The sequence below is a fragment of the Boleophthalmus pectinirostris genome, unplaced genomic scaffold (assembly GCF_026225935.1).
Source record: "Boleophthalmus pectinirostris isolate CB_2022bp ecotype Guang Dong unplaced genomic scaffold, ASM2622593v1 HiC_scaffold_5, whole genome shotgun sequence".
Taxonomy (NCBI): Eukaryota; Metazoa; Chordata; class Actinopteri; order Gobiiformes; family Gobiidae; genus Boleophthalmus; species Boleophthalmus pectinirostris.
Window position 1 is genome coordinate 27,763,856 of NW_026571404.1, and position 14,724 is coordinate 27,778,579.

General features: G+C 39.1%; 2 protein-coding genes across 2 annotated transcripts in view; both read left to right on the top strand.

The window, feature by feature from the left end:
• The window catches only part of LOC110157089 (receptor-type tyrosine-protein phosphatase epsilon-like), a 31,700-nt gene extending 24,022 nt beyond the window's left edge, over window positions 1-7,678 (top strand). Inside the window, exons 13-20 of the mRNA XM_055162621.1 lie at window positions 955-1,104; window positions 2,192-2,285; window positions 2,607-2,683; window positions 2,805-2,939; window positions 3,804-3,929; window positions 4,112-4,263; window positions 6,074-6,209; window positions 6,294-7,678. Coding sequence (XP_055018596.1) covers window positions 955-1,104; window positions 2,192-2,285; window positions 2,607-2,683; window positions 2,805-2,939; window positions 3,804-3,929; window positions 4,112-4,263; window positions 6,074-6,209; window positions 6,294-6,368 — 945 coding nt within the window. The 3' untranslated portion in view covers window positions 6,369-7,678. The remainder of the gene's footprint in view (window positions 1-954; window positions 1,105-2,191; window positions 2,286-2,606; window positions 2,684-2,804; window positions 2,940-3,803; window positions 3,930-4,111; window positions 4,264-6,073; window positions 6,210-6,293) is intronic.
• A 220-nt stretch (window positions 7,679-7,898) lies between these two features.
• Window positions 7,899-9,028, top strand: gnrh3 (gonadotropin-releasing hormone 3). The gene is made up of 4 exons (XM_020921310.2): window positions 7,899-8,033; window positions 8,233-8,381; window positions 8,549-8,629; window positions 8,927-9,028. The coding sequence occupies exons 2-4, from the start codon at window positions 8,238-8,240 to the stop codon at window positions 8,978-8,980; spliced, it is 279 nt and encodes a 92-aa protein (XP_020776969.1). The 5' UTR covers window positions 7,899-8,033; window positions 8,233-8,237; the 3' UTR covers window positions 8,981-9,028.
• The last annotated feature ends 5,696 nt before the right edge of the window (window positions 9,029-14,724 follow it).

Sequence of the window (14,724 nt, forward strand, 5' to 3'; positions counted from 1 at the left end):
AGATGATGCGCAAATAGGCTGTTTTCAGATTCTAGAGTGTGGTGATGTGATGTTATGAGTTGGAGGGAGAAAAGACAATGTTTCAATTGGTAATGATGTTTTCAGAAATCAGAAATAATCAAAATGAAAACATAAACATATATTATAACAAACCAGCCTGTTATTCTTATGTATTCATCCAACCACATCACAAATAGGCTGCTGCAACTAAGACTTAGGCTTAGACTTTATATTTAGACACAGTAGCTCACACCACACATCACAATATATTATAATAACAAAGAGCAATAATATAAATGGTAATAATGAATTCAATCTAAGGAGAGACTGGTGTCAAATAAGGCATAATTATATAAATGTATATGTACTAGCGAAAATTTAATATAGAAATATAGTAATACAAATATATCTCAGCTATATACAATAGGTTGTAAAAGGCTATCTTCCTTTCTCACCTTAAGTTGTATTAGGTAGCAGAACATTCTTAAGGACCCATCATTAAAATAATTTCTTATAATAAATTCATGGTTGAAATGGTTTTTAAACTGTAAATAATTACCCCCATTAGTTTCTTAAAGGCATCCATTAATCAAAGGAGCAGTTTGTTGTTTTTACCACAGCTAATTGTACAACTAAATAAACTCCAAAACCTATATAGATATATTGTACACATGTCATAGCTTACTTTTATTTTACTGTATAAACTTAAAAAAAAATGTAATTTCTTTGTCAGTCAAAATGTGGTATTACTTGATTTGATTTAATGGTTTTCTATAATTCTATTCTTATTATTGCTTATAAACATATTATTAACAGAAGAACACTTGCTTTCTATTATCCACTACTAAAATCTTAAACCAATAGAACACTGCGATATCATGTGACGCCAGCCTCAGTGACAGTGGGGGTCTTTGATAAACTCACTTTGCTCTTTCCCGGCTGTCTCCCCCTCAGATGCAGTACTCCTTCATCTACCAGGCTCTGCTGGAGTACTACCTGTACGGAGACACAGAGCTGGATGTGTGCTCTCTGGAGGGCCATCTACACCGCCTTCACAACACCAGGGCTCCACACGACAGACTGGGCCTAGAGGAGGAGTTCAGGGTACGTGGAGATATAAAAAAACACAAAAAAAGTCAAATATTTCACTGTAACGAATTGTCCCGCACAAGCCTGCTCCCTGCTATGGAATATTTTTTCCTGGAATACTTGCCCTGGGTGCTGCTCTCGGCTGTAAATAACGGTTCTTTATATCGGCTGAAACTTTGGGGCGTATCCATCTGCTGCATCAAATTTACAAGAGATACTTTATTTTAAGCTGTGTCGGTAGCACTATAAATAATAAGTGCTGCATAAACCTTTGGTATAGCTCGAATTTATTCAGTCTTACTTGGACTTTAGATTTTCACTACTCTGTTTTTCAGTCACGGTTGCTGCCATCCCAAAGTGATTTAGTAGTGTATTTGTAATTTATTTTATTTATAGTGAAAACAACGTCATGAACTTGGTTTACAACTGGCTATCTACCAGTTGGTGGGTGAACAGTCAAACCACTATGGTGCTGTCACCCACTGGATTATTACATCATAAACTGACACATGTTTTACATTTAAACAGATGATAACCCAAGAAACAAGAAACGTTTCAGAGATAACCAATTGGAAACAATGCATGTGACCGATCACTATCACATACTGCTGTTTCTCTATCATGGTTCATCATCAGCGCTTCCCAGTTCATTCTGTAGCATGTCCTTCATTCTTGGTCACCAGATCCTTATGAGTATTTACAAATTGCATTGCTCTATCTTATATATTGTTAAAAATTAAAAAGCATCTTCTAAATTGAAATGTAAACAACCATTAAGAGCAGAGTAAGCATTTGGTACTAATCTATAAAAAAATCTAACTAATTTAATTTCATCATGCTATTTACATTATCTCCATCCTTCAAATTCTACTTTTCTTTCTTTTCTTCTTTTTTTTTTTTTTAAGCAAGGACCAATTTTAGATTTTCTTAGACAATATTCTAATTACAATCTCACTGTTCAACCTTTTCCAACTCTAACTCATTCATAAGCATTTCCTTGTATAAACTTTTGCTCTCATTTTTGATCATATCTTGTTGGGTTTCACTCTTCACCTCTCTCTCTCTCTTCTCCTCATCTTCCCCCTCTTCTTGCCCCCATTAGAAGCTGACCAATGTCCGCATAATGAAGGAGAACATGAGAACGGGCAACCTTCCTGCCAACATGAAGAAGAACCGGGTGCTTCAGATCATCCCGTGTAAGGACTCCTCCACCACTCTTGCCATTTTTATTATACATCACATCCAAGCTACTTCAAACGCCCGGCATCACGTGTGAATTTTTTTTCTTTTTACCGAACATAGATTTCCTGCTAGTCAATCCATGTCTGTGTGATCAACGATACTTAAACAGAACTTGTATTTTGACTTGAAAGTTGCGAGAAAAAAGAACGCAACTTTTTCTTTCTGATTTTATTTCACAGTACTGCCTGATATGAGTATTGGCAATGTCCAACGTTATAACTTTGATTTGATTTAACTTATGCATAACTTTTTACCCAATGTATTTTTTCTTCCAGATGATTTTAACCGAGTAATCCTGTCAGTAAAAAGAGGACAAGAGTTCACCGACTACATCAATGCCTCCTTTATTGATGTAAGCTCTCCCTCAGCGCAATATAGATTTCCCATAGAAGTGTATTTAAAGCTATGCCTTACAAACAATGCAAAATATGAGGTTTGCTGTTCTCCTCAAGTTGTTGTTTACTTGACTGCAGGGCTACAGGCAGAAGGACTATTTTATCGCGACCCAGGGCCCCCTGTTACACACGGTGGAGGACTTCTGGAGGATGGTGTGGGAGTGGAGGTGCCATTCAATCGTTATGCTCACCGAACTCAAGGAGCGAGAGCAGGTAAGGCACACAGCAGCCTTGGAAGGAGAACTTAGGAAAAAAGTGGAAATGGTTTATTGGGTTGATTTTATAGAGGGGCGCTTGTAGGTGCATGTAGTCCTGTGCCAAAGACTTACTTTTTTACAGAAAGGCTATGTAGAAAAGTTCTTTCAATGAGGGTAAATATATTAAAGGGATTAGAATGAGTTGTTATAAGGTGATGGTCGTACCTATACAGCACCTAGAAACTCACATGAAATGTTGTTTGTGTACTGTATAGTACTGTTTGTGTAAATCAAATGACATTTTTATGTTTTAAAAGTTCACATTTTAATAAGTAGACAAACTTTTCAAGAAGAAATATGAACTGACAAATAATTACAAGAATTACATGTATTTCAGAAAATGTTTGTACGTATGTACTGCAGCATAAATGGGTTTCACTGTTTGTGGATGAAATCATGGTAGTTCAAAAATTGCAGCCTATGGGATTTTCTAATTGCATCCTTTCTAATAACTATTTCGATTAATCTTGGAGCCATAGTTCTGTACTTCTAAATTTGACTGTTTTATGTGAACCCAATGAAGAATAGTTATTGCTGTGGTCATAACTAATTGGGACCCAGAATAGCAAAATTAGCAGAGATTCTGAATTATGTATCTAAAAATGATCAAGGTCTACTCTACATCAGAACAAATGACTTCTTTCTCATTTCAGCATGGCCTAAATAAAAAAAGAAATAGGAATTTATTAGCAGTCAGATAACAGCCCTTTTCACTCTTCATTAAACATTTTGCACAGTATTTTTTAGAGGGAACATTTTAAGGGTTACTAATCAAAACATAAAACCTGATGACTTTTCCATGTGACCTTTGTCAAACCAGGAGAAGTGTTACCAGTACTGGCCATCAGAGGGCAGTATGACATTTGGAGATTACACGGTGGAGCTGACTGCAGATACACTTTGTGACACATTCTCTCTCAAAGACTTGGTGGTCACTTATAAAATGGTACGTATCGCTTTCAGAACCACATTTAACCCAAAATAAACTAAATAAAAGTCTGAAATTCAAAGTTGTTTTTTCCATTGCCTTCACTTGTCATAAGCGATTAAGCTGTTGACACTTGACATAAGTATGACAGTGATGTTTAGCTGCATGGATTTAACTGTCTGGATTTCTCGTCATGCCAGGAGAAGCAGTCACAACACGTTCGACACTTCCACTTCCACGGATGGCCTGAGATCGGAATACCGGCGGAGGGAAGAGGGATGATTGACATTATTGCTGCTGTGCAGAGGCAGCAGCAGCAGTCTGGAAACCATCCCATAATTGTCCACTGCAGGTGAGGAAGTTCATTTTAACAACACGACAGCCGCCAAAATCCTACAACTAAATACGCCGTCTTTCTATCTTTACTTCGATTACCTGATTATTACACCTCACAAGCATTATCAGATGGAATTGCAATGTTATCAATCGTTTCCTACAAATGTCTGTAACAATGAAATGTACAGTTTGCCTCGGTAGACCCGGTGTTCTCTGCCTAAACCACTTATGTGATCCCTTATAAAGACTTAGCAGAGAAAGCTTTGATCACAACCTAGCTTCAGGTGAAGTGATTCTAAAGCAGCATGCCCCGCTGGGATTGATCCAATCCACTGATTCACAGTCAATTAAAACCTCTCAAAGTGAAATCTCCGCTGACTCCCACTATGATTAATCTGATAAGATGAGCTAACGACAGGAAATGGTGTCATCACTCTCTTCTATTCCTTCATCACCACTTGTCTAAGAGGGCTTTTTAAAGCTTTTTCTGCTGCCTCTTGGGAATGGGGCTAACCCGCTGCAATCCCAAACGTCTCTCTACACTCCTCTTCCGAATTGTATACTGAATGCTGCGCGTCTCTCTCCACCTCCGCCTGCCATCATTGTAAACATTGACTCAGTCCAACAGCAGCCACCAAACTGATTAGTGTTAGCATTGGATTAGTCTCTTTAAGTGAGGGTGATTATTACCCCTATAACACAGAGGTCACCTTTTCTATGGTAAACTTTTCTATTTAAAAGAAACAAATGTGCAATCTAGAGGAGCTGAGAGATGGTGCAAGCAAATGTATGCAAACTTGATTTCTACTAGACAGTGATAGAGACCCACACATAATACTTATGGTTCCTGGTTTAAAGTAATATGAAGGAAAATAGAATTAGCTTTAAATTAAGAGCTACCTTTTACTTTTAGTTCAGTAGAGATTGGCAAAAACAGGGCTGAAATCATCCAAATGATTCTAGTGAAGGTGTGTCGAGTTTACAAACACAGTGGAGCACTTCCTGTATTATCACATGATATCACAGGGTGGAAAACTGTTTGAAAGATGAACTCAGCCTAACCAGGCTGGCGCCACCTAGTGCCTCTGCTCAATTTCATTTCTCTCCAGTGACTAGGTCAGGAATCGGTATACACTAGACGGTTTGCAAGAACCCCGGAAGCAGTAGGCCGTGCACCAGCCAATCAGCGAAGAGATGAACCAACCCGAACTGCGATAGCAGACTGCATGCACTATCCTCCTTTGGACTTCCTTTGTCAAATACAAACTTCACATTTTTTATTGCACCTTTAATTCGCAAGTTCATCTCACAGAAACAACAATGATTTTTAACAGACATGTTCACTCTCTACTTTGTTTGCTGTTGCCAGCAATTACTTGGACACCACTGAGCGTTCCGGTGCATTACATACTTCACGACCAAATAGCAGGGATTGGTTAAATAAAAAAGTACCTGCCTACCGTCGAGTGAACGAATTCTAATGCTGCAAGGTCAGACGGTTTCCATGAAGTGAACCGGCTGCTTAATCAGGCTAAAATATGTAGGCTTTGTCTCTTAAACATGTGTGAATGAAACAAAACAAAACTCCAGGCATGTTTTGAGGAAGAAATAACATTATAACATAGTACAATAGTAATACTGTTTTACTGTATAGTAAAACTGATTAAACTGTTCTGGTGTCCACCCCTTTTAAATAGTACTCTCCTCTACAAGTATCTATGCTTCAGGTCAATTGGAATTCTGCAAGAAATCCCAGAGTTTTCCAAGGTCTTCCAGTGGGCATTGTGGGATGTGTTTGCTGACGGATTTGTCCTTGGTGTGCACAGTGCCGGAGCTGGTCGGACGGGAACCTTCATTGCCCTCAGTAACATTCTGGAGAGAGTCAAAGCTGAAGGACTCCTCGATGTGTTTCAGACCGTTAAAAGTTTACGCATGCAAAGGCCACACATGGTTCAGACTGTGGTAGGTGTAACGTACAAATATATTCATATAGTCGGCCATTTTATATGCATGTGAATAATGATTTCCTCTGATTGGTGCTTACAGGAGCAGTATGACTACTGCTACAGGGTGGTGCAGGATTTTGTTGACATTTTCTCAGACTACGCCAATTTCAAGTAATATGTGCTCCCACTGTTCATAATACCTTTTTTAACTTATGCAATTTTTCTGAATGTTATTTTCTAAAGCAAGCTCTTTTTAAACTCGCCATCATCAACATGTGTTGTAATATACAGTAATCTATTTTAAATGTGCTCCTAGAAATTGAAGTAGTACATTGTGATTTACTACTGCGAGGGTTTATTTATTGGGATAATATATTTAAACACTAAGGTTGTGTTGCAAAACGGCAGCATTGTAATGGATATCCATTTAATGTAATAACTTTATCTATGTATACATTATATTGTATTATGGTTTCATTTTGTTTAAATGAACACATGTGTATATTATCTGTATTATTTATTTGAACAACCACAATGCCTTGCTCTATGTTACATTTGCCCTCATAAACAGGAATCCTATGAAAGACACTATTCCATTAGACACACTGCAAATGACCTCACTTCTGTCTGTGAATAACTTAACAGCAGCTGCCTGTTGCAATTTCATTCAACTTCACCAAGTTTCCTTTTGCCGTTGGCAATATGACTTACCAGTTTGTGCCTGATGCTGCAAACTGAAAACAGACAAATGAAACAGGCTACATTATTCTTCTATGAACCCAGAAGCATCAGACAAACCTGAAAGGTTTTACACTAACTTTTGTACACATTATTTTACACTCCTGTCTGTGAATGCAGTGCCATATGGATTAGAATTACAGTTCTAATCTTGTGAATTTGTCACCAAGTGACACATTTTATTTCTTTACTCCAATGTTTCTGTTTATTTTGTTTTTGTGAAAATAGTAAAAACTAGCAAATGTGCTTTACAATTACACTTTTATTTATGCATTGCATCTTTTGCATCATTAAGGAAAAGAGGGTACAACATTATACAATTAGTTTTAGCAACTGTAAACTTAGGTTATCGGTAAAACAGGCTACTATTAGAAAAATAATTTTGGAATGATAAAGAACAGTAGATATTTAGGGCTATAATGTGAGCCATATCTAAGATAATTCTGAGAACTTTTGAATATGTAGTCAATTGTGGTAGCTTTTCTGCATAATAAATAATATATTTTTCCAACTGATTTCCCACTTTTAGAGGCCTCCAGCATCTTATGACAATAGAATGTTCATCAGAAAAAATACAATAGCTGACATGTATGTGAAATTTAATCTTGTGTTAATGTTCACTTAAGTAACTATTAAAAACTGAAAATAAGTTTTATAAAATGTATGTGAACCTCTGAGCTGATGGTTGACAGATCTCATTCTCAAATCACCCTGTTTGAAATCTACTTGCCCTTTGACTGTATATGGACTTGAACTGCTATTTGTTGCTAAAAGCTGACTCCAATAAATTATAAATGGGCAGAAATGCCATATTACATCTTGTTGTCCTTTTTATGTGCCTCTGTAAGGATGCGTTCAATGGCCTTACAAACAAGTGGGGAAGATGATGTTGTTTTATATTTAATGCTGTTTGAACACCCGCGGTGATGTCAGCATATCAGAGCACTTAGCCGGCTCCATTAGTAGTATTTTGTGTGCCATTAGTCCCTGAATGTGTCACACACCTGCAGAGAGGGGATTATGGTCCTGACAGCTGCCTCGTGCGACACCTATAAAACCCCCTCTGGCTAATGCACAACATGCTAACAAGGCAAACACAAAGGTGAGTGACTCCTCCGCAGCCCAACTTTCATTCGATGGCCATTAAGTTATAATTACGCACTTTATTAATTACCGCCTGAAGTATTGTTTAGAATATGTTTTTATTGCGTTATAATGTACTTGAAGTGCTTTGGTGCGGTGAAATTAGAGGTTGTGACATTATATAGCTCATTAAAAAGTTTGTTTGTATCCCTCCGCAGCGCAAATGGAAGCTAGCAACAGTAGCAAAGTGATGGTGCAGGTGTTTCTGTTGGCGCTAGTGCTTCAGGTCACTCTGTCCCAGCACTGGTCCTACGGCTGGTTACCGGGTGGCAAGAGGAGCGTGGGAGAGCTGGAGGCGACCATTAGAGTAAGTATTTTTTTATAAAAGCACAATTGTGTAAAAAGTTGTTGGTTAGCTACACTTGGGTAAACATGGCGCGTAATGCGTAAAAAGTTGGATGCGCGCGCCTGTTCTATTTGAAGGCCTTCTAATTTAATAATGGCTACTGGAAATGTCCGTTTTATTGTGCTTAGATGATGGGTACGGGAGGTGTGGTGTCTCTTCCTGACGAGACAAGTGCCCAAACCCAGGAGAGGCTCAGACCATACAATGTAGTAAGTGCTTATTATACATAATTTATGACCAATGTCTACTTCAATTGTACAATATTAATGTGCGCTCTAGCTGTGTGTGCCACTGTGCTTCAAAGCAGCAATGACAATATACAAGCCGTCCAATGACTGTTTTTATCTTTTTCTTTTTGCATGATTGAGTATGTGCATGCGTAATTGTGCCGTTTTGGGTGAAAGTGGGTGCGTTCTGTCCAGCCTTATTTAGCGGAGCACTTATAATGTTTGCGAAATGAAATATTTAAGATGCAGATCAAGCTAACTAAATTTCAATCTTTTTAGATTAATGATGATTCCAGTCATTTCAACCGAAAGAAAAGGTTTCCTTCTGAATAAAAATGAGAAAAACTAACAGACTGTAATAAGATGGGAATGATAAGTGAAGACGCTGCCTTCATATATTTATGAATTCGTATTCATCACAGAGATGTCGATGTTTATGTATGTTACATTGATATCAATGTTACATTGTAATAAAGTTTTTGAATCAGATTTTTTATTTGCTTGTTATGGGAAGAGTGCTGCCTTTCCTTTCCAGTCAGTGCAATCATAATGATATAATAAAATATTAATCGTATAAAATGCCCTTTTAAAAGCCTTTGAATAGATTCAGTTGTCTTTGTTGAGCCGCCACGACCGACAAGCATGACAAACTTGTGACACAACAATCTCACCATGACAACAGCTGGCGATTAAGCCAATTTATTAGAAATCAATGAGTTAATTAAATTTGCTCCACTTTTGGTAATTCCATTTTCTGCCACAGCAGTCAAGTGCAAACGCCATGTGGAAAATTACACCATGTGATCTGAATCTGCTTGTACCTGACTGTTGATTAGCCCCACACAATTGAAATGTTCTATCCACACACAACGTCCACAACAACAAAAAGCACTTTACTCTTAATTTAGGACAGCCGCACTCATCCAAAACAAAAACTAGACAGTGCAACTTTTCCCCCCTCTCCGTGCAGGAAATTGGTGTTCATTATAAAAATTGGAATTTCATATCAGGAAAGGAAAGGGAATCAGCAGGGGGCATATGTTTTAAAGAGAACTCATTTTCTGGCAAAGCCCCACAGACGGAGCACCATACTAATCGCCTAGTGCATAAGGGGCCAGGATTCATGAACTGTGCTGACACCGGGGAGGGCCGTGCATTGTTAGAGCGTGGTTGTAATGCACACCAATGAACCCAAAACCCGCTCACACAACTGGGAGAAGGTGAACATTATAAAAAGCACATAGAATTAAAAGAAAAATTAAAAAAACACATTCCCTTGCACTTCCAGAACAATGCCCGTTCATTTTCACATTTAATATTCATGGCTGTAATTTGCATAACTCACTCAGTCCCCCTTTGAAGCATAGTTTTTGAAAAGTCCCTTATACATTTTTGACAAAGTTATTGAATGAAATACACCATAGACCATGTTGTTTTTGAGTTTACTCCTACCTTTCAGCAATTTTGCAACATCCTCATAAAAGATAATTATGCTTTTATATTATTTTTTCTAAAATATGAGTTTAATTCAATTGCAGAATAATTAATGTTTCCAGATAACACATGAAAAAACATAAATTCCCTTTTTAAAAATCCCAGAGCGCTTGCCGCAAAACTCAACTTTCTCTTTCCCAGTGTCCTCATCAAGGACCTGGCTAATTGCACGTACATCAGGACAACAAAACCTGCTGGTATCTATGTTTCCAAATTTGATTTAACCTCACTTTCTCCTTCCCAGACCCCCTAGTGGATATTCACTTTGTTTACCTCAAATTAAACTTCATATTGTTTACAGCCTCCCAGTCCCTGAACATTTTATAGCATTTTAGAATTATTTCTTTATTTATTTTTTGTAATGATTGTAGAGTTGGGATTCATTTGAACGTTTCCCCTCATCTGCATGAAAATTATATAATTAACTTTTGATTAACCAGCTCAGTTGAGTTGGTTCCCCCATGCACACTGGTGAATAGTACCCACCGCATTTTAATGACTGTTTTCCAATTGAGTGGCGACCTTTTCATCAAAGAGCCACAACTGGGGCTAAACAACGGTAGAAAATAATCACGGCGAAGACAATGGTACGGGGGCCGGAGTCACCCTTAAATATAACAGCGCACATAAAAAGGCAACGTGGAGCCCTGCCAAACGCCTGTGTTCCTGGATGCCTCATTGTCAAAGCAGAGGAGGTCACATCCATTGGCATATAGAGAAGGAAAGGACAGGATACTGAGAATGGTCCATTGTTAGCCGTCCTTGCTCTGAGGGAATTCCATTATGAAGGGCAATACATATTTGATACTTTGATTTTTGTCCCATTCATTTGCTTGTAAAAACAGAACATATTTGGATAATAGCTGGAGGAAAAAAAGGGAGGCGTCCAAGGCTACCAGCGGCTGTCGTGTTAACGCACCTGCCAATCAAGTCCATCCCAGCAGCTGCGCTTCCCACCATCCAAATAAGCATTCGATCATATGCATAAAATTATACTTTTTCATTTCATCACCATTACATTACACTCCATGTTTTTCCAATGGGTCAGGAGGAGGAAACTTTTATTGAAGCACACTGTATAATAAAGTCATTTTGCAGGTGCTTGTTGTGGCTCTTATTATGAACAGAATGATAATTTACCCTAGAGGATTCAGGCACTGCATATCAATTGAAGTTTAGTGTGGGTCTTACTATGTTCCCGCAGGCTATAGTAGAAGGCAAAGTCATCTTCAGAGAGAGTCTAAATGTCAGGGAGGTCTTCAAACCCTTTTTTCCCCCAAGCTTTAGTGAAAAGACCCTTTGGAAGAACATTGTCTTGGAACTAAGATTTGGCCGAGGTGATGGAGAGACGACAGACTCAATGTAAAGCAGTTGACAAAGGCGTTAATTGGAGAATATATATAAATAACCAAGACAGGGTAGAGAGAGCAGAAGATATGAGAACTGACTGCTACTTGCTGTGGGGAGGCAGTAATGTCATGTCCCAGAGTGGCCACATGGTGACACTCTTGAGCTGTGTGTTTTGCATGAGATTCTGGCTGTCAATCCTGCAGCAATTCCATCAGTTAAGTTGGAGAAACTGTATTAGTGTAACTCTGAGAAAATCTCACATCAATCAAATGTGGCTCTGCGAAAAATACGTTAAGTTTATCTCAAATTTACAGATGGATTCTGGAGTTGATTGTAATGTTGTTTATGCTTACACATTCTGTCATAGTAGATGGCATTAGGAAAGAAACAGTAAGTTAAAATTTGAAGTAACAAAAATTATAATTTGTTAAAGTGTCACATTATAACAATTTATTTTTTTGTTGATTTTTTCCCACAGAGGAGCTGGTAGTTGTATGGAAGCATGTACAGTAGAATTGGCCTTCACTTCTTCGTCTTGGCTGGCAGGGAACCTTCCTGTTGTGATCCGACTTCTCCGCTTTGATCAAAGAACAGTGTTAAAGCACTGGGAGAAGGAGAAGGTATGAAATATGAATGAATACAGCTGTGTTTTGATGGATATGTCTCAAAGTATCCCAGTAAGAGACTGCTAAAGGCCAGGAAATCTGTTTGTGTTGTGGAAATAGACTCTTCCTCACTTGTTTCTTCGCCGGGTAGCTTTTCACTTCATATTTTAGAGATCCTTTGTTAGGATAGAGTTCAACCCCTTACCATGTATTTGTCTGAAAAGCCTTCTAAGAGGGCCTAGTTCATAATATATATCATTAATGACGCCATTTCCTTTGTTTGGTCTTGGAACTACCTCTTGAATGACTTATAGGCTGCTACAAGTGGAGGGATATTTATTATTTTTCTAGGCTAGACCCAAAGTTCTCACAGATGGAATCAGATCTTCTATGTGCGGTGATGGAGACTTTGTCACTAGTTATGTCTGTGATTCCATTTCCTTTGCTACAGGCCCAAGGGGGACCGGTGACTCATTTTGAAGTTGGAAGTTGATACTGTGGTGTAAAACTAATGTTCCCCCCTGAATTAAGAAACTATCAGAGAAAAAAAAGTAGAGTTAGAAGAATGCATCTCTCAAATTACTCTGACTTTAATAAACAAAGATAATAAAAGGATACGCTCATATAAACAGAGTTATTAGGATAGGTTTAAAAGGGCCGTACATCTCTTTTATATGGCAGTGCAGTCGCTCTGTCTCATTAACAGTAATTTAAAGGCTTTCCTTTGTCATTTAGGACAGTATTAACAACGGGGCAGCCTTCCTGGACCCGTGGCAGGGCGGTCTCAGAAACTTTGTACCGGGGCTTTATTACCCTCACTAATAGATGGGTCCCCAAAATGCAAGAGTCCGCCTCTGCTGGGACCAAGGGCTCAGATCCTGTCAGAGAGGGGTCGCACTAACCAACTGTAATCTTTAGGGTACTCCACTCCTGCCGACCTACATCTAACACAGGTTCCCTCCCCCCTCGCTTACCCCCAACCGATGTCCTATCCCTCCCCAATCTGCCCCAGCCATCCCACCTAAGTTATGCCACCCTCGGCTCCATCCCTCCCACGTCTTACCGCCCTCATGCCATAGTTACCCCCACCCCGCCCCTACCTCAACCCCACTTTTTTTAACCACCGACGTCCGGCTGGCCACAGCGAGGAGTGTGCCTGATCCTGAGCTAATGGCAATTAGTAGTGTACGGCAAGCTGCGGAAAAGACTGGATCCCTGTCCATGTTTCAACCCTGGATCACGAGTCTCCAGCACGACTTCAAGGCGAAGCGTGCAATTAGCTACAATAATGATAATGTGTTGTATGGGAACAAAGAGAGGGTAAAACAGACCACTGGTGAGAGAGAGAGTGGGGTGCTAATAGTAGGGGGGTTATTTGAATGCCCTGGTGCAGATAGGAGACCAAATCAGACTGATTATCAAACGTATGATGAATTACATTTTTCCTCTAATTATCCTTGCCTTTTATGTGTAAACCAACTGAGTGAATTTTGCATTCTAGACATCTCTGGTCAGTGGTCTTTTGGCGTCACACTGGGGTTAAGGCTTTTATTTCCTCCATGAAATATACAAGGAGTTACTCATGGAGCTAAGCTGATACACTGCTGACACGTTTTTTTCCTTCGACTTAATTAAATACTTTGAAAGAATATTTGGCAGCAGAACAACAAATGGGGAACACAGAGAAGTACACAGTTTGATGGTTGACTATCACAGATGTGTTGACGCCGAGTCAAAACATGCTGGAAACAAACCACAATACGCAGACCACAAATAAGAGCATTTCAACTCAATGTTGTGCACAGATCCAGTCGGGAAGCACACTCGCATGCCTTGCTTGTTGGAACACAAAGTGCAGCGCCTATTCTCTCCGCTGTGAGCAGAGACCATTCCTACAGTCTTACATCCAGAGGTTTATAGAGGATATTTTGCTGGGTGTTGTGCAAAACGAACCGTGTCCCCAGAGCTGCAGCAACTTCACCTTGGCGGAGTAATGCTGTGATATTCTGTTTATTCTTCACTCACTTCATTTTACTCAGAGGAAATCCTCAGGAGATGGCTTATCTTGGAGCTGGAACAGGTGCACTCTAATTTACTCCTATTGCTTGGGGAGCCCAGGGGCCCCTGTAGAGAAGAAAGTAGCGATGTAGCACACTCCACTGTAAAGCACAAACAGCCAGAGAAAGAGCATTTAATCGAAACTGAGGAAAGCTGTGAGCTTTGAGCGAAGCCATATCATTTGGATGCAGAAAATCTCATTTTTTTAAAACATATTTTTTCTTGAGGAACAGAACTCGTCATTTCATTTACCTTTCATTTGTTCAACACTGTTTACTTTGCTTGAAACTGTCATGCTACACTTGGCAAAGCACCAGATGATTCCCGGGACCTGTTGTGTTACCCCTACATAATTCTGCATTTCCTCACCAACCCTTCCTCCAGCCCTGCCCATATTTAAACCTAAAATATGTTGGCTATAGTGTACATGTAATGTGGGCACATTTATTTTGGTAATGCTGCACATTTTCAGTCAGGAAAAAAATCAACTTTGTTTCATCTTTCACCCTCATCCCTGCACTCTGCAAAACAGCTAAGCTTTCAACTTTGAATTTACTCTCCAATTCCTTT